The sequence below is a fragment of the Gorilla gorilla genome, chromosome 2 (assembly GCF_029281585.2).
Source record: "Gorilla gorilla gorilla isolate KB3781 chromosome 2, NHGRI_mGorGor1-v2.1_pri, whole genome shotgun sequence".
Classification (NCBI taxonomy): domain Eukaryota; kingdom Metazoa; phylum Chordata; class Mammalia; order Primates; family Hominidae; genus Gorilla; species Gorilla gorilla.
In genome coordinates, this window is record NC_086017.1 from 76220768 (window position 1) to 76244428 (window position 23661).

The 23661-nt window shown below is 47.7% G+C and overlaps 1 protein-coding gene across 5 annotated transcripts in view; it reads right to left on the bottom strand.

The window, feature by feature from the left end:
- LRIG1 (leucine rich repeats and immunoglobulin like domains 1) overlaps positions 1–23661 on the bottom strand; it is a 121761-nt gene that overhangs the window by 4741 nt on the left and 93359 nt on the right. For 3 of the 5 annotated variants that reach the window (XM_004035856.5, XM_063703898.1, XM_063703899.1), the window contains 6 exons: positions 21604–21684; positions 15352–15423; positions 14494–14565; positions 10428–10591; positions 2386–2706; positions 379–660 (listed from right to left, as the gene is read on the bottom strand). In XM_004035856.5, the coding sequence (XP_004035904.5) occupies positions 379–660; positions 2386–2706; positions 10428–10591; positions 14494–14565; positions 15352–15423; positions 21604–21684 (992 nt within the window). Of the gene's footprint in view, positions 1–378; positions 661–2385; positions 2707–10427; positions 10592–14493; positions 14566–15351; positions 15424–21603; positions 21685–22065; positions 22816–23661 lie in introns of those variants that run through there. The other 2 variants (XM_055383952.2, XM_055383951.2) reach the window with 2 other exon arrangements.

Sequence of the window (23661 nt, forward strand, 5' to 3'; positions counted from 1 at the left end):
GAGAAGACCCTTCAACTCATTGACTAAGTCATCTCCATGCTGGGAGTGGCTTCCACAGGGACAGTGAACCTCTGCTGACAAAAGCCCCTGCTATTCCCTAACTGTCCTGTGTCCTTATTCTTGACCAAGCCCACATCTATCCTGTCCAATTCTTAAAATGTTCTGTAGCTAAACCCTATGAAGACTCTTAATTCACCAGCTATCATTTCTTTTAAAGAGATAGAAACACTTGTTTAAGAAAAATTAACTCAAAAAGCAGCCCCAAATTTCAAACAGGGTCGAAAGGCCTGCAACGCATACCACCCCTGGCCACACAGAGCATTTGAGAGTCTCTCTGTCTCACACACACACACACACACAGTAGAGCAATAGGCAAACCTAGGACAGTCAGGGTGGCATTAGCTGAAATGGAACCGGCTGAGTTCTGGGCAGTACAGCTGTAAACCCCTGCGTCATCTATTTTCACATCAGTGATGAAAAACACGTCGTCATCCGGCATGACATGCATGCGTCGCTCACGGGCAGCAGGGAAATCCGTGCCTCCATCCTTCTGCCAGGCAATCTGAGGGTTTGGGTGACCTGTGGCAGCACATTCGAGGCGGGCCATGGTGGTGGTCCGGATGGTTATGTCGTGGGGCGTTTTGGTGAATGATGGCAACACTGGAAAACATACGTATACAGGGTCGGGTTATGGGCCAGCTAGATGCAAAACCAGGAAGTCCTCTGGCAAACACCTACCTGTCACTGTGCCCAGTGCCAGTTCACTTCTTTTCTCCCAGTGTCTGCCCAGGACCACTCCTGCCACCTGTGAATCAGGAACCCCCAGCTTCTCCCACCACAGTTGGAACACTTCCATCCCATCAGCCTTGCATTGTACACCCTAAGCTGGCTATAGTCCCTTCAAAGCAAAGACTTTTACTCTACATGGCAATGCTTATACGGGAGTTGCAGGGGGTGCCCATCCACACTAGGTAGGCCTGATGCTTGCCTGCTTTACCCACCAAGAGAGAGGCTGTGGAGATGATGGAATTACAGAGGGAAGGTGGGCATGCCTCCACCTTGGGAGAGCAATGGGATGGCTCATCCGTTTGGATGGGTGTTCATGGGATGAATGGGATGGCTCATCCATTTGGATGGTTGTTCACCCAGGCTGTTCCTGCCCACTGCCGTATACCCAGGCAGGAAGCATTCAGCTTGCTAGCTTGCTCAGCCTAAAGATCGATGTCCTGACAGAGTGCGACGTATCCAGCCACGTGTCAGGCACCACCAGAGTTCCTGTCAACGTCAATTTTGGGGAGAGTCTAACAGCTGAGTCTTCCGGAAGCTGTGAGGACTTGGAATAAGCCAAGACAACCCCACTACAGTGTGGTAAAGAAGGTGTTTCGCTGTGATCTGTGGGGGCTTAAAGAGCAATGCAGATCCAGCATTCTGATGATACTCAAGCCAATTCTTTTTAACTAGAGGGTTAGTAATCAGGATAACCCCATTAGGTTACTGGGGTGGGATAGTAAACTCGTCAAGCTATCTACTCCCCACCCCTCTCCTCCAAACACACAATAACACATGGTCCCCTTGACAAGCTCCAAGGCTGGTTAATGAGTAAAAACCTGTCAACCGCCAGGACACTGTGTCTTTCAGGCCAGGGCTCACACCAGCCTTGTACTCCACAGTCTCTGGAGCAGTAGCTAGCCTCTGACTCCAATGCTGTGCCATCTACTCAAAGAACAGCAGCTTCCCCAGGCTAAGGGGATATTTGGAATTTGGAAACCAGATCTCTTGGCTTATAGAGGATAAGAACTGGACAAAACACAAGGCTTAGCTCTCCACAATTTGACTTAATAACTTTTTTTTTTTTTTTTTTTTTTTTGAGACAGTCTCACTTTGACACCCAGGCTGGAATGCAGTGGAGTGATCTCGGCTCACTGCAACCTCCACCTCCTGGGTTCAAGCAATTCTTGTGCCTCAGCCTCCCAAGTAGCTGGGATTACAGGCATGTGCCACCACACCTGGCTAATTTTTGTATTTTTAGTAGAGACGGGGTTTCACTATGTTGGCCACACTAGTCCCGAACTCCTGGCTTCAACTGATCTGCCCACCTCAGCCTCCCAACTGCTGGGATTACAGGCATGAGCCACAGCACCCGGCCAATAACTAGATTTTTAAAACTCACCAAAAACAAGTAACTCATTGAGAATAACCCTTGAAATCTGCAAAACTTGCTCTGGGGCAAACCCAGGCAACAATATGATTTAATAGTGCCCCACAGAAGCATGTGTGTGTCCTGTCTCAGTCATCTCTACATGGAAAGCTGAAAGGGCAATCAGGAGTGTGCTTTGGTGTGCTTTGTAGGATTGTGATACTATAACAAAGACGGTGTTTCCATACCATTCACGGTGAGCCTGGCCTTATGTGAATAGGTGGAGCCAAAGTGGTTGGTGATGACACATTGGTAGCGGCCCTCGTGCCCGAAAGTGACCTGACGGAGGTGCAGGATGGTGGTGTACTCCATCACTTCCCCATCCTGCGCGTGGACGTGGACAAAGTTCTCCATGTCTGCATTGGTCAGGACTTCATTGTCCTTCTTCCAGGCAAAGGTCATGGGGGAGCTGCTGCTGCTGGCTGCTGAGCATGTGAACCGGATGTCCTTGCCCACCATAGCCATGGTGGTTTCTGGCTGGGTGATGATCTGTGGCTTCAGGAAGTCATCTGGGGAGAGAAGGGTCAACTGTAAAGTGCTGGGTTCTTGGTACACAAGGGAACCAGCTGCTGTTCATGCTAACAAAAACTGACACAGACACCAAGCAGGAACCAGAGCTTGAGGTCCCTGGGCATCCTCAGCCCCACCAGATGCCATAAGAGTTGCACCATGGACATCTGACCTCATCTAATTAGAAGTCTGTGAGTACTGATCACCTTTATGATCACACTCCTTGATTAGAAATTAACCCACCACTTCTTAGTTCTCAAACCAGCCAGCCGGCAGTTTCCTTAAGACAACTGGCTCTGCCTGCTGACTTTCACACAAAACAGTCAGGCACCACTGGTCATGACTGCAGAGATCTTACCCACAAACCTTACTCCAAAAGGAGGGGTGTAAAACACTTCCAAAATGTCAGAATAAGGACCTCCAAAAATCTGCACCTCCATTAAAACAAGGAAAACACCTGGAAAAATGGTCAAAAGCAACTTTTTCAGAATTCTGGAAAACCAAAGGCTTACAACAATCCATGGATTGTTGATTCAAGCAAATAGCAACATCTCAGTAAGAAATGTGAGCTTTGTGGTATTTTAACTTATCCGAAGCCCCATTCTTCCCTCCCCAGCTCCATGGTAGCCTTGAAACCCAGCAGCCTAGCAACCACTCAAGGGTCAGAATGGGCTCCCCAAAAGCCCCATCCTCAGAACTGACACCATGTGGCCTATCTGGCAGCAACACGGAAAGCCCCATTCACAGGATTTGCATTGATTTGCCCTGATCTAGTTTGCCGAGCAGGAGAAGCCCTAGCCCCAGGACACATGACTACAACAATCAGTAGCCACTGTTCAACAGTGCAGCTGTCTGAGGGGTCAATACCCATGGGGCAAACAAGCAGCTGGCCAAAAAACTATAAAGGAAAATGTAGGGAATACAGTGTTAATGGTGGGCTTTGAAAAGGTCCAATACATTCCTGGGGATCTAGACAGCCACATGCAGGTGCAAGGCCATGTGCACACCCAGGAAAGACCTGAGGGGGTCCTCATTTCTCACCTGTGGCTGAGCATGACTGTGTACACAAATAGGAAGTGATGGCACACCCCAACACAAACACACAAGCCATCGGTAAAGGATAGGAGACAGTGGTTGTGGTGACTTCTCTGTCCAACCATTAGCTAACCACTAAACTAAACAAGCAGGGACTTAAGGGGACGGACTTTATATAGCCTTTGTCCAGGAAAAGTCACTAGGCAAGCTGTAACAATAAACAGCAACAGCAGCAAATCCTGGGGGAGGAGAAAGGGAATATCCAATTTCCAGAGTTGCCACATTATTTTAAATGCCCAATTTTCAACAAAATATTATGAAACACTCAAACAGGAAAAAAAGCAGTCAACAGAAACTGTCTCTGAGGGAGCCCAGACTTAGACTCACTAAATAAACTTTTTAAATCGGCAATTATAGGCATATTCAAACACCTCAAGGAAACCATGTCTTAAAAAAATCGAAGGATAGTGGCCAGGTGGGGTGGCTCACGCCTGTAATCCCAGCACTTTGGGAGGCTGAGGCAGGAGGATCATGAGGTCAGGAGATCAAGACCATCCTGGCTAACATGGTGAAACCCTGTCTCACTAAAAATACAAAAAAAAAAAATTAGCCGGGTGTGGTGGCGGGTGCCTGTAGTCCCAGCTACTAGGGAGGCCGAGGCAGGAGAATGGCATGAACCCAGGAGGCGGAGCTTGCAGTGAGCCAAGATCACGCCACTGCCCTCCAGCCTGGGTGACAGAGCAAGACTCTGTCTCAAAAAAAAGGATAAAGTATGAGAAAATTTTATAGCAATAAAGAGAAATTATAGATATGAACCAAGTAGAAATTTTGAAACTTAGAAGTATAATAACTGAAATGAAAAATTCACTAGAGGGGCTTGACAGCAGAACTGAGCTGGCAGAAGGAGGGGGCAGGGAACTTGAGACAGTCAACTGAGATTATCTAGTCTGAGAAACAAAGAAAAAAGAATGAGGTAAAATGAACAGAACCACAGAGACTTGTGGGACAGCATCAAGCACAACAACATACAAATCATGGGAGTCCAAGAAGGAGAAGAAAGAAAAAGGAGAGAAAAAGTATCTGCAAAACAATGGCCCCAAATTTGATGAAAAATGTGCAGCCACACATCCAAGAATCTTAATGAACTCCAAGTAGAGTAAATTCAAAGATCCAAACGCAGATGCATCATAGTCAAGCTGTCAGGTGCCAAAGACAAAGAATCTTGAAAACGCAAAAGAGGAGCAACTCATCACATTCAAGAGATCTTCATTATTATTAACGGCTGATTTCTTACCAGAACCCACAGAGAACAGAAGGCAGTAGGAAGACATTCAAATTACTGAAAGAAAGACGTTCAACTATGAATTCTATGTATTAAAAAACCTATCCTTCAAAAATGAAGGGGAAATTAAAACATTCCGATGTTTTTATTTTAAACACACACAAAGCAAGTTGACTGTTATCAGACCTGCCCCACAAGAAATCCAGGAGAGTATTTAGTATGGCTGAAATGAAAGGACATCAGATAGCAACTCCAATCCACACCAAGAAATAAAAAATCCCATTAAAGGTAACTACACAGGTAAATACAACACACAGGATACGTGTATTTTTGTAACTCGCGTCTCCTGATTTAAAAGACAACTACATAAAGCAGTAATTATAAGGCTGTGTTGATGGGCTTAATGAAAATGTAATGTGTACGACAACAGTAACACAAAGGAATAAAACTGGATCTTAATAGGAACATAATTTTTGCATATTACTGAAGTTAATTTCATTATTTATTTGAACTAGATTGTTGTAAGATGTTAATTTTAATTCCTATGGGCAAAACTAAGAAAATAACTAAAAAATACCTGTGTATTTAAAAAACAGGGAATTAAAACAGTAGACCAGAAAATATCTATTCAATAAAAAAACTAGTCAGTATTGGAAAAATAATGAAACAAAAAGATAGGACACATAGAAGAAATAAGGGGCAAACTCTACCTTATTAGTAAATGCATTAAAGGAAAATGAATTAAACACTCCAATCAAAAGGCAAAGATTACCATAATGGATAAAAAAACTATGAGCCAGCTATAGCCTACAAGAGACACAGTGTGGATTCAAAGATACAAATAAGCAGTCACCAAAAGAGAACTAAAGTGTCCATACTACTAACAGACAAAATAGGCTTTAAGACAGGAGTTTGTACTACAGAGACAGAATAATATTTTATAATGTAAAAGGGTCAGTGCATCAGAAACTCGTAAAAATGATAAATACATATATATCTAATGGAGAGCCACAAAACATAAAATCTGACCAGATTAAAGGAAGAAATAGTGCAACAATAATAGTTTGTACACTTCAATACCCCACTTTCGACAACGGATAGAACTAGTCAGAAGATCAAGGAAACAGAAGACTTCAACAACACTATGAGGGGACTTCAAAAAGTTCATGGAAAACCGAATTATAAACTTTATTTCTCAACATAACCTCCATCAAGTTTGAAACTCTCCTGAGTGATGATACCAGCCATTTAGTCCATCCCTAAAGAACTGAGGGTCCTGGGAATTTAAACATATCAATGCAGTCTTTTTTACATTATTAATTGAAGAAAATTGGGTGCCCTTTAAAGATTTTTAAAGATAATAACTAAAAAGAAGTTAGATGGAGCCAAATTAGGACTTTTAGGTGGATGTCTCATGATTTCCCACCAAAACTCTCACAAATTCACTCTTCTTTGTATTAGAGCTTCTAGCCAGCGCAATTAGGCTAGAGAAAGAAATGAAAGCCACCCAGACTGGAAATGAAGAAGTGAAACTACCTTTTTGCAAATGACATGATGATCACATATAAAGAAAATCCTAAGAAATTTACTGAAAAACTTAGAATAAATGATGTCAACATATGTGCAGGATACAAGATCAAGATACAAAATTCAATTACATTTCTGTATACTTGCAATAAATATTTCATTTTTGAAAATCCAAAAGTGAAATTAAGAATTTCATTTACAATAGCAAAAAGAATAAAAACAGAAATACCTTTAACAGTAGTTGAAGATGTGTACACTGAAAGTGACAAAACATGATTGAAAGAAATTTTTAAGAAGCTAAGAAAAAAGGGTGAACAGACAGCCCATCTTCATGGATTGGGAAGACTTAATACTGTTAAGATGGCAATACTTCTCACATTAGTCTATAGATTCAGTGCAACCCACATCCCACTTTCCTTTACTGCAGAAATTGACAAGCTGATCCAAAAAATTGTAGGGAAATGGCAGGGGATCCATAATAGTCAAAACCATTTTGAAAAAGAATAAAATCAAAGGGCTTTTTAACACTAAGGTTATAAAACTCTTAGAAGAAAATAAAGGAGGAAATCTTTGTGACCTTATCTCAGGCATATAGTTTCTTTGATATGACATCAAAAGCATAAGTAATAAGAGAAAAAATAGAGATACTGAACTTCATCAAAATTAAAAACTTTTGCATTTCAACTATCAAGAAAATGAAAAACAGCCCTCCCTCAGACTGGGAGAAAATATTGGCATAACACGTATCTTATGAAGGTCTCATATCCAGAATACATAACTCTTACAACTAAACAATGAAAAGACAAATGAATACTGGCAAATGATTTAAATAGCTGTTTTTCCAAAGAAGATATATATATATATGTATGTCCAATAAGCAGGTGAAAACATGCCTAACATCATTAATCATTAGGGAATTGCAAATCAAAACCACCATGAGACTCTATTTTACACTCACGAGTACATCCAAAATAAAAACGACAGTTAATAACACATGCTAGCAAAAATGGGGAGAAATTGGAATTCTCATGCATTGGTGATGGGCATGTAAAATCATGAAGCCACTTTGGAAAACAGTTTGGCGGTCCCTCAAAAAAGTTGAGCATAGAGTTAGCGTATGACCCAGCAATTCCATTTCTAGGTTTGTACCCAAGAGAATCACACAAAACCCTGTATATGAATTTTCATAGCAGCATTATTCATAATAGCCAAAAAGTGGGGACAATCTAATGTCCATCATCTGATAAATGGATAAATAAAATGTAAACCCATTTATTCAGCCATTAAAAACAGGAATGAAGTACTGATACATGCTTAAAAATTATGCTAAGTGAGAAAAGCCAATTACAAGAGACCGTATATTGTATGGTTCCATTTATATTAAATGCCCAGAATAGGCAAATGAGAGAGACATAATGAGATTAGTGCTATCAAGGGCCTGGGAGCAGAGAATAGGGAGTGATTACTAATGGTATGGGGATCCTTCTAGTGGTGATAAAAATGTTCTAAAATTAGATAATAGTGATGGTTACACAGTTGTGACTATTATAAAAACCATCAATTTATATATTTTAAAGGGGTAAATTTTTATGATATATAAATTATATTTCTTTTTAAAAGCAGCTTTATTGAGAATACTTCATCTACACTACAACTCACTCATCTAAAGTATACAATTCAATGGTTTTTAGTATACTCACCAATATGGGCAACCATCACTACAGTCAATTTTACAACATTTTCATCACTTCAAAAAGAAATGCTGTACATTTTAGCTATTACCCCTCTCTTTCCATCCCTCCCCATCCTTAAACTACTACTAACCTAATCTCCCCATTCTGGACATTTCTATGAATGGAATCATATAATCTAATGGTCTTTTGTGGCTGACTTCTTCCATTTAGCATGACATTGTCAAAGTTCATTCATGTTGCAGGACTACTGATTCCTTTCACAGCCTAATGAATATTCCATTGTATGGCTATACCACCTTTTGTTTATCCAGTCATCCACTGATACCTGGGTTGTGCCCATATTTTGGCCATTATGAATAATGCTGCTATGAACATTCACGAAGAAGTTTCTGTGTGAACATATACATTCATTTCTCTTAGGTATACACCCAAGAGTGGAACTGCCAGGTCATGTCATAACTAGATGTTGAACTGAGGAACTGCCGAGACTGTTTTCCAAAGTGGCTGCCCCAGTTTATACTCCCACCAGCAGTGTAGGAGGGTTCTCCCTATCCTCAGCAACACTTGTTATTATCTGAGTTTTGGATTCTAGCTGTCCTAGTGGATGTGGAGTGCTTATGTTTCCGTTTTTAAAAAAGGAGTGGGAGACTCCCATACAGCCTGAAACCTTGATCTTCCGCCAAGTGTTTTCATGATTCCCATTAACACCTGACGTTTTTAGAGGGAGGAAGCTTGAGCTAAAATGTGGGGGTGGGGATGACAGATGTGAAATAAACAACTCTTGCAATCCAGAATATGCCAGGGCCACAGGCTGGGGGCTAGGTGAACTTACCAAAGTCCTACCTGGCTCACCCAGAGGGAAAGCCTGCCCTATGGCAGGAAAGGGGAGGGAGCGATGGAAAGCTTTATTTGAGGGAGGTCTATAAACAATTTAAGGGTCAAGGACTTGATGACAATGGGCCAATGAACAAGGGATTACACAGCCATTTTGTGCCTGGATAATGGAGCTGTGCGAGCATTAGATTCCACACAGAAGGCTCCATAAGACAGATCGGTATGAAAAGCTCAGTTTGGAGAGCTGCTGCCATGTTCACAGTGGGTTTAAGATGTGTCCCTGGTCTGGATCTAGAGGAAGTTCAGCAGGCCTGTTCTCAAAAGTGGTGATGGTGAAGGTAGGGGTGGATGCATGGAAAGAGGGCACACACATCTTGCCTCCAGCAGGCACACTGGCTACTCCAGCAGGCACACTGGCTACTCCAGCAGGCACACTGGCTATTGCTATGGCCAGAAAGTAGGAGACAGAAGTGGCCCACAAGGGTTGCCATATGGATGGGTGAGTTCCTGGTTAGGATCCTCACAGCAGGGATCTCAAGGCTCAAGGGAGACCAGTGAGCACAAAAGGCAGGAGGGACTTAACACCTGCCCAGCAGTTCCAGTCAGGCCTGGGAATCCCACTCTTGCTCCTGCTTAGAGCAAGCAAACAGGAAAAACTCAAAATTCATCTCATTTTTTGACCATGTCTTCCTGACCGTGAGCCTGTGTCAATCCTGTCTGAGCTAGGCTGCGTGTGTGTTTTCAGCTGTTCAGCATTTTCTGTGCTCTCTGCAACCAAACTTGGATCCCGACTCCCAGTCAAAAAGATGGCAAGAGCTACGCTCCAGGAATCAGAAGGCAAAAAGAATGTAAAGCTGCAAGTGCAGATTTCAGTGGTTTGGAGAAACAGCAAGAGTACAAGTCAACATCAAGGAATTATTTTTACTACAGCAACTGTTCTCCTGAGACTTGTTCTTCCTGTATTTAACCTTTCATTCTTGGGGTTGGAAAGAAACACACATTAAAACCCCAGCCTCGTACGCTGAGTAAATTCGCAGCTAAACCCGGGCACCAGAGCCCTTCTGAAACAACAGAACTATCTTCCTGTAACTGATTATTCTGATTTGTAACTGAACCAACTTATACTCCCTTCTGATTAAATGCATGTCCTCCAAGAACCACATAATGAGGCAACTCTACGGTAAATACTGTGTGTGGTTTCAGCAAGAAATAAATTGCATCCAGCAGCTGATCTGTAACCACGGGCTGGGGTTTACTCTGATCACAGGAATTACTCCCATAATGAAGAGTACCTCCTGGCTTCCTTGCCCTTCATGAAGGAGAAAAAAAGTTACAAAGACAGTCTTACCGCACACGAAACTCTCTGGTGGCACAGAGAAAATGCTCTGACCCTTCAGTGATTCTGGGTGGGCACAGGTGGCTGTCACAAAGGCCTGCAGCATCCTGCCAATTAGCCATGGGGGCAGCCACTTCAGCTGGCAGTCACACAGGAAGCTGTCGCTGCTGATATGGCTGAAAGAAACACAACAGTGGATGCTTCAGGTGCAGCCGCAAAGGAGAGATACTCCCTTCACATACACAATGATCAGTTGCCTCCAATCAGCTTCTCAAGTGAACATCAGCAAGCTGGAAGGGGGAAATGGTTTTTCTCACACTTCCTCTCCAATTTCCCAGGGCAGTGCATATAACCCACCTGGAGATTTTGAAAAAATGCAGTTGCTGATTGGGTCGGTCAGGAGTGGAACCCACGACTCTGCTAACAAGTTCACGTATCATGCTGGGGCTGCTGACCCAAGGACCGCAACTGGAGCAGCAGCAACGTGGAGCTTATCCATGCCATGTTCTGGGACAGACACTGTTCCTGTGTGACCCTGGGCTGCCTTCTGACCTCTCCTGACCTCTGATACATCCAACAGTGCTACGCTGCCACCGTCCCCACTCTGGTTTTTCCCAGTTTCCTGATAAACTACTTGGAGCTTCCAAACTCGGCCTGAGACTTTGATCCAAATTCTGCAACAAGTTCCGAGGAGGGCTCTTTTGCCTCATGGCTGTTCCTTTTCCATTTGGCAAAGCTGCATGTTTTCTTACTTCCAAATGTAATAAGCCCCGTCACTGTGCCACCCTCTTGTTTGTGCCTTGATCTTTGCACCAGTATTCTTCAGGGGGCCGGCAGAATTCGGCTCTGCTCCCTAAATAGTGCTTGTTAGTTAATTGCCACTGCCCAGGGAGCATGAGAATGCACAACTTTAGCTTTGTGGGGCTCCAACCAAAACAGAGAATATTTTCTTTTTCATTTCTCAGCAACTAAGGATAAGCTTTTTAAACAGAAATCGGAATCGCCATCTCAGCAGACATTCCTTCCTGAGGAGTCACTTGAAGATAAGTCAACCAAGAGTCTAGCTGCCTTGTTCCTGGAAGACCTCAGAGCTGTGAGCTAAAGAATGATGGCTGGCCCACGATAAGACTGGGAAAGAGAGCACACAGGCTTCCCTGCAATACACTATCTCTGGTACATGGTGACAAACAGGAGGCACAGGTATGCGCAGAAATTCCAAAAACATCATGCAGGCCAAGAGCACGACTTTGGCTGCCTTCTTCACCCACCACTGTCCTCAGACATCAACAAAGCAACCAAATGGACTGGCCTTCCATTTTCTTCTATTTCTCTCCAGATTTCTAATGAGCAGAGAAACTGTCACAGCAAGGAAGAATGAAATGTAAGCAGATGACCCAAGGCTAAATTAAGTAAAATCCACTCTTCCTCATGTTCCCCATCACCCCTAGATGAGTTGGGCATCTTATTAAAATAATTATAATTTTGGAAAGTGCTTTTCCAAAAACAGAAATAACTTATCTCAAGGCCATCATAACTGGGATGCTGGCCCATATTAGATCTTAAAATCAGCATGAGAGTTTGCATTTTTATTTCACGGGCAGGTAGCGTTCTGCTGAGAGCTATCTGGAGGGCTGTCCTACTGTGGAGTCACTGCAGGTGGCGGAAGGGCTGTAACGGCCATCCCTGAGGAAATGGTCAATTCCCATGCAGTGTTTGGGGAGGGCAGCTCCCAGGAGTGCACCCTGCATGGGGGTCAGGGCTGGCTGTGCCAGGCATGGGGGGAACTCAGCCTGGATGGAGAACTCTCCGCTGTCAGAAGCACCTCCAGCTCCCCAGCAAGAGGGCACTTCCGTGCAGTCAGGCAGAATAGCCTGGGCACTGTTCACGAAGGCCTAGGAGAGAAGGCTGGGCCATCCCTGTGCGACGTTAAGCATTTGTGCAGGACACAAGGACATATTCCATTTGAACCACAGGAACAAACGGGAAAACAAATTTGACATTTATCTTTGATCAGACACATGTAGAAAGGGCTAAGCCTCATCCTACACACGCCCTGGACGTGTGGGGCTAACGCCTTTGAGGATTTCCTACTTCTTCCACCATGAAACCCACCTCAGACAGGAGGCCAGACTCCAGGAAGACAGTGGGTACTCAGGGTGGAGACAGCATGTTCCTAAACAGCAAGTTAGGACTGAGAGGATACATGGGGAGGGCCTGGGGCCAGGCAGTAGCGAGGATTCCAACCCCTAGGCTCTGCAGGCTCCTGCCGCCCTTCTTCCACCCGTGGAGAGCACAGCGCCATCGGCTCTGCTGCCTTCTGCAGCCATCCCAGGGCTTTGCTGGCTCACATGGTGCATTTTCATGATTCCAACTCAAAGTGTGTTTCTAATCATCACTTGTGGAAATTTACCCAGAGGATGACTAAGTGCACAGTACAACCTGACTCGATCTGATGGAGAAGAAAACGACCAAGTGGAATTAACCATTTCTCTCATCTGAGGACTGGGCACAGGGCCAGCTCCAGCTAGGTATATGCAGCAACGATGGGAAACCCAGGCAGGAGACCGAGGCTGAGCCTCCAGAACCATGCAGAAGCACGCTGGAGGTCCAAGCTTCTGGAAGGGTCCAGTTCCTCCCAACTTCCCAAGGAAAATCTTCTCCTCCTCCCTCCTTCTCTCAAAATACCTTCTTCCCGTTTAAATTGAATCAGGTATTTTTCACTCCTGACATCATATCTGAAAGTTTCAAAGACAGAAAAGGTGAAAGAATTCCACAGTGAATGCTCCTGTGCCCCACCGCTTGTCTTCTACAACCAATGTTTCATTCCACTTGCTTTACTGCGAGTCCACCTCTGAGTCCAGCCTTCCACGGTGGTCTGGAATCATCTCCTCCCCTGCTCTGGAAGGAGAGCCATGGAATCCTTTCTGTATGTTCTGTCTCACCCGACAGATGGAGGCAGAGCTGCTGAGGCTGGAAGAGGGAAGGCCCTGGGCACGGAGCAGCTGTCTGCAGAGCCCTGAGCTCCATGAACCCGTCACAGACACCCGCTCCAAGATCCAACCCTTGCAAGGACGGTATCAATTCAGCAGGCCTGAGGCTCACAGCATGCTGAACATCACAGGGCAAGTGCCCAGGCCACCTTCCCTCCTCACTCAGTCTGGTGTCACCCGGCCCGCTTCAGTTCCCAGCTACGGGGAATGCACCTCATTTCCCCAGTCCCAGCCTCCCTGCCCCAACTGAGGGTTCATCAAGAGTGGCCCCGGGGAATGGGGATGGGGTCAGGGCACAAAGATGACTGTCCTGTGGCATCTGCCATTCTGTCAGCACTTCTAGGAACCAAAAGTTACCCCTTCAGGGAACTGATATCATGGCTAGAACTTACTGGCTGTAGAATCAGATTCATGTCTAGCTAAAAAAAAGAAAAAAAAAAAAAACCAGAAAGGAAACTTGGGTGTTATACCTGAGGACCTAGACTAGCTCCCCTGCCAGAGTAGGATACAGGGAAGCTTTTCCAACCTTGTCACCCAAGAGCCCACAGTCCAAGTCCACAGTGGCAGCACCACCACCTGTGAACCGTGCCCAGAAAGCTTGGAAATGGTATGGGCAGACACCACTGCACCCCTAAGCATCCCATCCCCTCCAGAGCTCTGCCTTGCTCACAGCCCACCAGGCTCTGAAGTAGCCCCTCTCAACACAGGCCTTTATTGTAAGCAAGCCCAAAAGATGAAAACTTGGCCCTGACATAATTAAAGGGGTGATTATCCACTTTATAGAGGAGAGTATATTTCACATTGCCTAGAATAGTGGTTAGCAAGCTTCAGCTTGCGGCCCGACTGCCTGCTTCTGTCAATGTGACTTTATGGGCACACAGCCACACCCACCTGCTTATGTATTGTCTATGGCTGCTTTCTGCTGCAATGATGCAATCAAGTAGTCATGACAGAGACTCTGTGGCCCACAAAATCCAAAATATGTACCATGTGAACTTTTAACAAGTGAGCATAATGCAATTGCAGAAGTTTCTTACTCTGAAAGTCTCCACTCCCATTAATCAGACCCAGGGAATCCAGATACTTACAGCTCTTTAAGATTCTTCATCTTCACAAAGGCATCAAACTGGACAGATCTGATCGCATTCCCTCCAAGGTTCCTGAAACAGAACATACATACTTATGCAAAGAAACCCTAGGTACACCTGAGGGGTTTTCAGGACAGTCCTGGTTTCACAGATGACCCACAGGGACTAGCCAGACCTGCGTCCTAACTACTATAGGTGGCTGTTGTTTCCCAAATCGCAACACAAGCCCACGGAATGACTCAGGAGCCAAGCCAGCCTTAGGGCACCATCAAAGCTGGGCTGAGGCCTGCTCAGCAAGGCAAAACCTTTCCCAACAGAGTTACAGTCAAACTTGATTCAAAGAGGAAACAAACTAAGAATCACATATATGAGGCATCCTCCCCAGATGGCAACAGCATGACTGTGTCGGGTGGCTCTGTCCCCTTCCTCCCAGGGTCTCAAAAGCAACCACACCAAACTGGTTCAGCCCAGCACCTACTCTGCATTGTTAAGCTGCTTTAATGGAGGCAACAGGCTTGGCCAGGAGGAAGCGCGTTGGTGGAAGAGGCAATGAGGCCAGGGGTCCATGAAGGAGCCAGTGCAGGGGTTAGGCTGCGCAGCAGGAGAGGGGAGGGTATTTATCCAAATACCAACTGAATTAACTGGGAGCACATCCACTGGCCATATGTTCTGTAACTGTTCCTGGCATAGGCAACATAAAGGCCAAAGTTGAAGCTGACATAATGAGAAGGAAGCAGCTGGTGTTTCCAAATAGCCTGTTTCTCAGTTTACAAAGATGCGATTAAATTGCTAGCAGAACTCCCCGGCAGCCGCATTCGGCAGGCCTGTGCCTCAGGGCAGGGCTGGTGAGATACTCACAGGTGCTCCAGGCCTTCCAGCCCCGAGAATGCTCTCTTAGCCACAGACTTGATCTTGTTTCCAAACAGAGTCCTGTAGTTTCCAAACATCCAGAAATTAAGGCCGGGGAAGGAGAGCGAAACAGGAAGGGTTGAGAGAAAGAAAAAGAAAAAGAAAACACACAATTAAGGTAGTGCTACCTGATAAGTCTGTCCAGTGAGGGGCAGGTGGAAAGCTGACCTGCGCTGAGATTACGGGTTTGAGGCATGCAGGCCTTCCCCTTTCTGAAATGAAATACTTTTATCTTTATTAGAATTTAATAGTGATGATGGGCTGGAATTGCATGTGCCGTCTGGCCTAAAAAAGGCCCCTCCCAGTGTTAGGCAGAAATCACCTTGTCTGGCCCAGTCTCTCTCCAAGGACCACCAACCCTTGGGTGGTGAAGTTTAGTGATGGAGAGATGAGAATGATTATGGTTTCAGTGAGAGGAAGCTGAGTCAAAAAAGGAAAGAAAAATCTTCGGAATTAAAACTGCTGACCATGACTGGGCATGGTGGCTCACACCTGTAATCCCAGCACTTTGGGAGGTTGAGGCAGGAGGATCACTTGAGCCCAAGAGTTTGAGACCTGGACAACATAGGGCGACCTTGTCTCTACAAAATCTAAAAAATTATCTGGGCATGGAGACACGCACCAGTAGTTGTAGCTACTTAGAAGGCTGAGTGGGAGGATTGCTTGAGCCCAGAAGGTGGAGGCTGCAGTGAGCCATGATTGCGCCACTGCACTCCAGCCTGGGCAACATAGCGGGATGTTGTCTCAAACAAAAAACAAACAAAAACCCCCAAACTGCCACCCACTTCTGAAAAGTGCATTCTGGGAATAAAGTTTCCCAAAAGAGGCAAGAAGAGGACACAGTAAAATAGGCATCCATCAAGCTGGCTCCACAGCTCTCTGCACCTGAGATGTCCTGGCAGCCAGCACACAGCCATGGTGAGCTGTGTCCCTGCCTACGAGAGGCACCCCTCAGGGCCTGCAGGAGATGCCCCAGTGCTTTGGCTCTTAAGCCAGACCCCAGACGTTACATGATGTCAGTGGGCCAACCTCCAACGTTATCGCTAGTGCCTGTCCCCTTCCTGGACTGCCTGCTCATAAAAAGGGGTTCCTGCCTCCAGGCAACTCTGATCCCAGCCTTAGCAGTAACTGTTAAGAGTTCTCCCAGAAACCAAAGTCTGCGCCCCTGCAGAACACATGGAAGAAATGAGTGCCTCCTCCACCACACTGTGTGATCTAAAGGGAAGCTTGTCTCTCTGCAGGGGAGCCCCTAGGGTGGACACTGGGAATGAAGAGAATCGAGTTTTCCCCTCCCCGTTATCATGTTCTCTGATGAGAACCCACCAAAGGCATTCCCTCTAATCCAGATGGCACAGAAGACTACCAGGGAACAACTGAAGGCAGTGCTGACCATCAGCTTCGTGGACTTGTCAATCTTAAGGTACACCAGGATCTAACAGGCTTGCTAAGAATACCGATTGCTGGGAGCCAACTCCTGGTGATTCTCAGCGTCAACAGGTCTGTCCAAGGCAATGGGGTGCAGGTGGGCAGGAGAGGAAGCCCCTGGAGAAAGCCCATCTGGCCCAGCCCCCTACTGGGAAGGGGACTCTTGGTCCAGGATCTCACCTAGCATCGGGGAGGAGACCGGACTAGAAGCCAGCTCCACCTTCAGCCTGCATTAAGACTGGGACCCATAAGGGAAAACAAGAAGCCCCAGCCCCTTCCTGAAAGGAGGAAAAGAAAGGAAATATAAGCCCTGAAGCAAACCAAAGATGGCAGGGCAGCCTGGGACCTGCCCACCACACGGGCCGCTGCTTCTTCCTGACTGCAACAGGCCTCCTGGGAACCGCTTGGGCAGGTACCAGGAGGCTGCCTCCTGGAAACACAGGCTCACAGCAGAGCCAGAGGGAGGCACCACCAGTCCGTGTGGCCAGCTTCCAGGGCAGCCACTCCACAGGGGCTGCCTGACCCTCCGTTTCATCAGAAACAGACTCCCTCCCTGGGGGCCACCATTCAGGTTGACCCCAGCACTAACTGCAAGCTCAGCCCTCAGACAAAGCCAGCTCTGTTTCCTGCCTCCGGACGGTGAAGGGGCAAACGGGCCAGAGACCCTCTGCGTTTTCTTTCTTTCAGGCCGTCTGCATGAATGTGAAAACAATCACATTCTGAAAGCGTTTCCACACCTCTCTTCAGTCTGAAACTTTTATTTTAAAACAAATAAACCAAACACACAGAAAAGCTGATGGCCATGCTAACTTAGGCTCTTTAACCACAAAACTCGCCAGCAAGTAACAGCTCATGGGGCACTGCACCCCGAGCGCTTCAGAGAGCACTGCCAACTTCTACGCTTACTCAGATCCCCCCGCCCAGGCACTGTGTGCCCCAGGTCCCAGTAAAAACGCATTGAATTGTTTAGTGAAATCTCCTGTAAACGAGATCCAGGAAAAAGCTGCGCTTTATTTCATCCATTAAATATTAGTCACATTGACCTGTTTTACAATGAGGGCAGGCTGTTATTTTTAACGGTGACAATAGCAATAAAATAAATTCTCAAATTCTCAATTATGCAGGGGCTAATCATCTTGTTGGTGGATTAGGCAGGGTCCTTACCTTCCCCCAGCAGACATATGGGGCTGGGACGGGGAGCTGCAGCCAGCAGACTGGGATGGCTCTAATAAAAGGCTGCTGCCAGGAGAAAGGAGAGGCGGGATTATGGGCTGGGAGGACACTATTTCTGTACCACAGCCGGGCTCCCTTTCAGAAGGGACACCTGGCCTGACCTCCCCAGCACCAACCTGGAACAGAAAGCGACCTGCGGGAGTCACCTGTCAAACCTCCCATCCATCTCCTGGCCAACCCAGCCAACAGCTCCAAAGGCCTGGTTAGCGCTTGCCAAATCAAGTGGCAGGTACTGGGGGCAATGCTCACGTGGGTCCTTGTACTCATGTCCTTGGAAGTAGCCGCGACATGTGCACTAGCCCCCGCTTCCCACCCACACACACAATGAGTTCCACTGCAGGCCCGGCCCCCACACAGGCAGGGATGGAGGCTGCGCTCACATCAGCTCTGCAAGATCCCCCAAACATGCCCCTTCCCATGTGCCCTGTGTGGGACTCTGCCCCTCCCTCCGAGGAATGCCATGGAGCCAGCTGGAACCACTGGGCAGGAAGTTGCATACCCAGGTCACTAACTGCTCCTCTCTGCCTGTAATTTGGGATCCAGAAATTCTCCCTTCCCTCCTGCGTACTGACTCTGTGCCATCGTGCAGGCCCCAGCCCGGGAACCGCACAACCATTTGGAAACAGGCCCTGGAGTGGGTCTACGAAAGAATCCCAGACAAGTTAGGAAGAAAGGCATGTGCTGGGGTCTAGGAACATTCTCGCCCTGCTGGGAAGCTCCAGTGTGAGGAACTCTCCAACACAGCTGTGTGCATAAGCTGGAAAAATTAAGGGCAGGTCAGCATCCACCCCAAATTCACAGAGAGGCCGTTTATGGCTCTGCTGCTCACATCTCCCTTTCTTGGAAAACATTTTAATTTAGGTCTGACCTCTTGCATGGTGGGAAGGACCCAAGGTCCTTGAGTAACTCAGTGAAGGCAGGGGTCTCTACCTTCCCATCCTAGGGCAGACCCTGAACACAAGCTCCTTGAGCTCTCCAAAAACAAACCCACACCAAATGAAGGGACTCAGGCACTGGCTGCACTCCCCACAGGACGGATCAGCTGCTCTAGAGGGGCGGCTCTTCTCTGTGCTAACACGCACCCCACTTATCAGTGGATCCTAACAGGCCGGCACTGGGCCACTCCCACAGAGCAACACAGTGCTGTCTGTGGTCACTTCTCTCAGCCAGGGCCACAGCACAGAGCTTTCCTGGAATGTTCTGAGTAGGCGGGTGGGGAGGGGACCAAAGAGGCACTGGGTTCTTCCTCTGTCCCTCCCTTCATTCAACGAACATCGACTCAACACCTGTGATAGGCCAAACACAGCAGTTTTTACATAGCCCTGTGTACCAGGATCACATGAGAAGCATTTACTTCTCCGGTTCCCTTTCAATGTGGAAATTTGCACATACCATGCTAGGTAGACGGAGTAGTATCCTGAACCCCAAGTGCCCGTGACACAGTGCCAATCCTCCTCCGGTCGTGCCAATCTCACCTCATCTCTACCTCTAGCCACTGCCCGTTCTCAAACCCAGCAGGAGTTTATGGAATCTAAATCACAGGCATCATACCATTTTCTTTATCCAAGAAGAAAATGATTCGTTTTTTTCTTTTGCCACATAACCATGATAGCATCACACTTAAATAAGTGATTGCATATATTTAATCATATTAAGGAATTCTTGTTTATTTATTGTCCCAGCTTCCCCATTTGGATGCATGTCTTTCTCTCTCACCCTTTTTCAAACATACAGAGTCTCCAGCCCCAAGATGCTGACTCAGTGGCCGGGGGGGGGGTGAGGCTTAGATTTTAACAAGTTCCCAGGAGTCTCAGGACCAGCTCACTACAAACAACATTATGTGAGTGAGGAAAGCAGGGGCTTGGGCTGACCTCTTGGGGCTCAGGTGGAAGTGCTGAGCCTAGTCCAGCAGGGGGACAAAGGAGAAAGGCACTAGGGCACAGAGGGCGGGCACTCAGGAAGGCAGTGGCGGACTCATGCAGCACTGGAAGCCCAGGCGACCCAGGGCCAGGCACACCTCACGGGCCTTCTATAGTGAGACAGAGCCTCCCGGAAGCCATGACACCCAGGAAACGGCTCCAGGTTCCTCCGGACTGACACGCCCCACGAGGAACCTGGCAGTGCTGCCCACTCTCACCACCCTCACCCTTCAATCGGTTATGGCCGAGGTCAGGGAGGCTTATGCTGAGTGGTGGCCCCAGTGCTGAACACCTCAGCAGCCACATCCCAGGCCTGGAGCTCTTCTTGCTAAGAAGGCCTCTGCCCCACCCCACTTGGTACTTCTGGCTCTTCCCAGGTTTGCCCCGTATGGGATAAAAAGGGGCCACGTATGGGTTAAAGGCTGGGGAAGATCAGCATTGTTTTAGGGACAATAAGGAGAAGAATCACTGATAAGCATCTCCGACATGCTGCTGGAGTACAGGACGCTCAAGAAGTACCTTCTTCAGACAGCCAACAGAGCTTATTCCTAAGCAGGACCCTCGTACATAAAAAGGTGCAAAAAGCCACGCTTTTCAAAACAAATCAGAAGCATCTACTATATAAAAAGACTGTCCCTACCACAGGCTCTCCTCTATCATCGAGCTCCACTAGGGCTTTCCAAATATTTACTTGACACTCGCACTCTGCTGAGCTCCCCGTCACTGGGGACGGGCTGGGGGAATCGAGTGGCGGCCGTCCTCTCTGTCTTACCCTCCTCCAATCTTCCCTCCGAGCTGCTAGTAAACAGTAATAATGACTCTCGTCCCCCTTCCTGCATGGTCCTTGAGTGGCATCTGCAGAAAGTGCTGGTTACACGCAGAGAAAACAGGGCGGGCCAAGGGGGAGGGAACGTGGGCTTTGGAGCCAAACAAGCAAATCCTGAGCCTGCCACTTGCCAGCTGTGTAGTTTTGGGCAAAATCCCCTCACTTCTCTTTCCTCAACTAATAAAGAGGTTGCCTAACAGAGCCTGCCCTCATGAGATCATTAGGTACAACACACACAGGTGCTTGGCAGATTAACTGGCAAAATCTAGGAGCTAGCTAGGAAAAAAAAAGAAAAAGACCCCAAACCATACATTCAAAATAGCTGCTACTACGACCCTTGGAAATGACGTAGTTATTTGAGATGACGGTTAATGACGAAAGTACTGACAGGAGCCCCACCGCCCTCACACCTTACTGACCTTTACACAACTTTGAGAAACTGAGTAACAGGGCAAGACTCCTTTGTACCAAGGGCAACAGCAAATTCAGCAGTTTTCATGTGAGTTGTGAGTGAAGCCCAAGAGAAGCTCCACCAGCCGCCAAACGCCGGGTTGCCAGCCCCCAAGAACCCAACACCCAGGCCAGCAACGAGACCCCTGGCCAGCGAGGAGTGGGGTGTCCCCCACTCTCTTCTTCAAACTCTTCTCCCCAAACAAAAGAAGCTCTGCCCCAAACAAAAGCCAGCTCTCTTCTGCCTGGGCCCAGAGCAGAGAGGCGCGGGGGGCGCCACAGAAACATCTCCCACCGAAGTGTCTTCCCGCGCATTTGCCGGCGGAGCTCCGTGCGGCGGATACTCACAGCTTGCTGAGGCTGTCGAGCCCTGAGAAGGCGCCACTCGTGTCCTCTATTGTGCCCGAAATCTCGTTATGGTCCAGATCCCTGGGGAGAGGACAGAAAGCAGCTCACCGAGCAGTCGGGGCGTGAAGGGAAAGCAAACTCTCACCCAGCCTGCTGCTCGGAAGCTGAAGTCCCCTGGGTGCATGCACCCTGGAGGCACAGCTGGGACGTAGGGTGAAGAGACACGTGGCCCTGGGAGGGAAGCCCTGTTTCTCAGCCTTCCAACCAAGATGACACATGCCTTAGACAAGAAACTTCCCTAGGCTCCACCTGCCTCCCTGTCTGCGGAGGCCACGCTCAAGGGAAGGGAGGTGGTGCAGACAGCCCAGTCCGTATTCTGCCCCGAGAGAGCGGACATCTGGCCCCGGCACTGAGAATCAACCCAAAAGGTTCCTTAAGGCTCCCGTCTGCTCTCATACCAACCAGAGTCCCTTTTCTGGACGTGACCGAGAAACTGCAGAAAGCACGTGGAAGAAAGAGACCCGGCACAGGGCTGGCCCGTGGGCGCCTCCGTACCAGCCAGTGGGTCTGAAGCCCGGAGCCCATCTCCTCCCAAGGCCTGCAGGGCGCTGACTCTGAGCCAGGGAGGACATCTGGGTGCTGAGTCAGACTTGTGACCCACTCGCCAGGATCAGCGGGATGAGGCCAACTCAGCCCAGGCCCCTCCAACAATGCAAATCCCATGGCCGATGACTCAATGGCTTCCCAGCTTCCAGGAGCAGGTCACAGTGCCCAGGTGAGACATCACACCTGGCGACCAGGCCCCCATCCTGCCCTCTCCAACTTTCCACAAGGTTCTTGGTTCTTAAATTCTCCCCCCTGAGCCCTTGCAGACACAGGCCAGGGAGAGAAAAGGAACTCTCGTCTCCTGTGAGAAGCTGCAGCAGGAATCAATGCTGCCAGCAGAGAGGGCAACTCTGACTGAAGAGTGAAACGCTGGCGGTGACGTTTCTTGTTACAGCAGGAAGGTCAAATAGTGGAGATTCTGCTGCTGGAAGGGACTTCTCCTCTCAATGGGTTCCTTCCTATCATCTGCATACTGAAAAAACCAGGGACCAGGGACCCGGGGCTGTGGCTTTGTGTGCCTGTCTCCCTGCTCCTAGCCCTGGCTGCCAAAGTTTTTCTCTCCTTTCTGGCCCGCTCAGTCTGAATGTTCCCAGCCTTGTTATTTGGGCCTTGTATGGGCTCACAGGCTGACCTGGCCTGAATAGCTTGGCTCCGGCCTCTTTCACACTCCCTGGCAATGGCTCCACATTAAAGCCGGCTCTGCCAGGTGCAAGTGCAAAGGCCTCCCTCCCTGTCACACTGGAACAGATCCCTCTCTGTGCAGTGGATTACGCCTGAGAAGGAGACCCTAGAACCCGCCACCACTGTCCTCCAAAACCCGCATGCCCCTCTCTGGGGGTTTTATGCTGATAGGTGCTTGGAAGTTCTATGAAGCCAACCATGGAAAAGTTTTATACAAGCCTCAGAAAAGCATCCTGCAGCCACTTTTGCCAACCCCATCTAATTAGGGACTTCAAGGGAAATGGCATTAGCACCTCCACTTTGTTAACTGACCCCCAACGAGGTACAAGGAGAGACACAGGATTCCCTAAGTGCTGCTTTTGGAAAGGAGGCATCTTGGTACAGGTTATGCTGAAGAAGTTCAAATGCTCGGATGAGAGATGCACTGCAGTATTCCCATGGTTTAGAGAAAAAATATTCAGGACTTGGAAGTTGCAGCTGAAGACTCAAGATGGGAAAGACTGACCCACGGCTGCCGAACTGGAGGCTGCACCAGGCGCTCAGTGTGGGGAAGCTTTTTCCAACACTAGGAGCCAGCATCCTGTCCAGCACAATGTGGGCATCACTGCTTGAGAACAACTACTTTTTAGGAGCTGCCATCCCTCTCTAGGCACCATCCTGGGGGAATGAGAGATTTTTCTGCTTAACCAGTTCTTTTTCAGTTGATTACATAAAAGTTTGAGACTCTGCACATAGAGCAAGCCAGCTTTGGATCCAATTCTGACTCGAAGC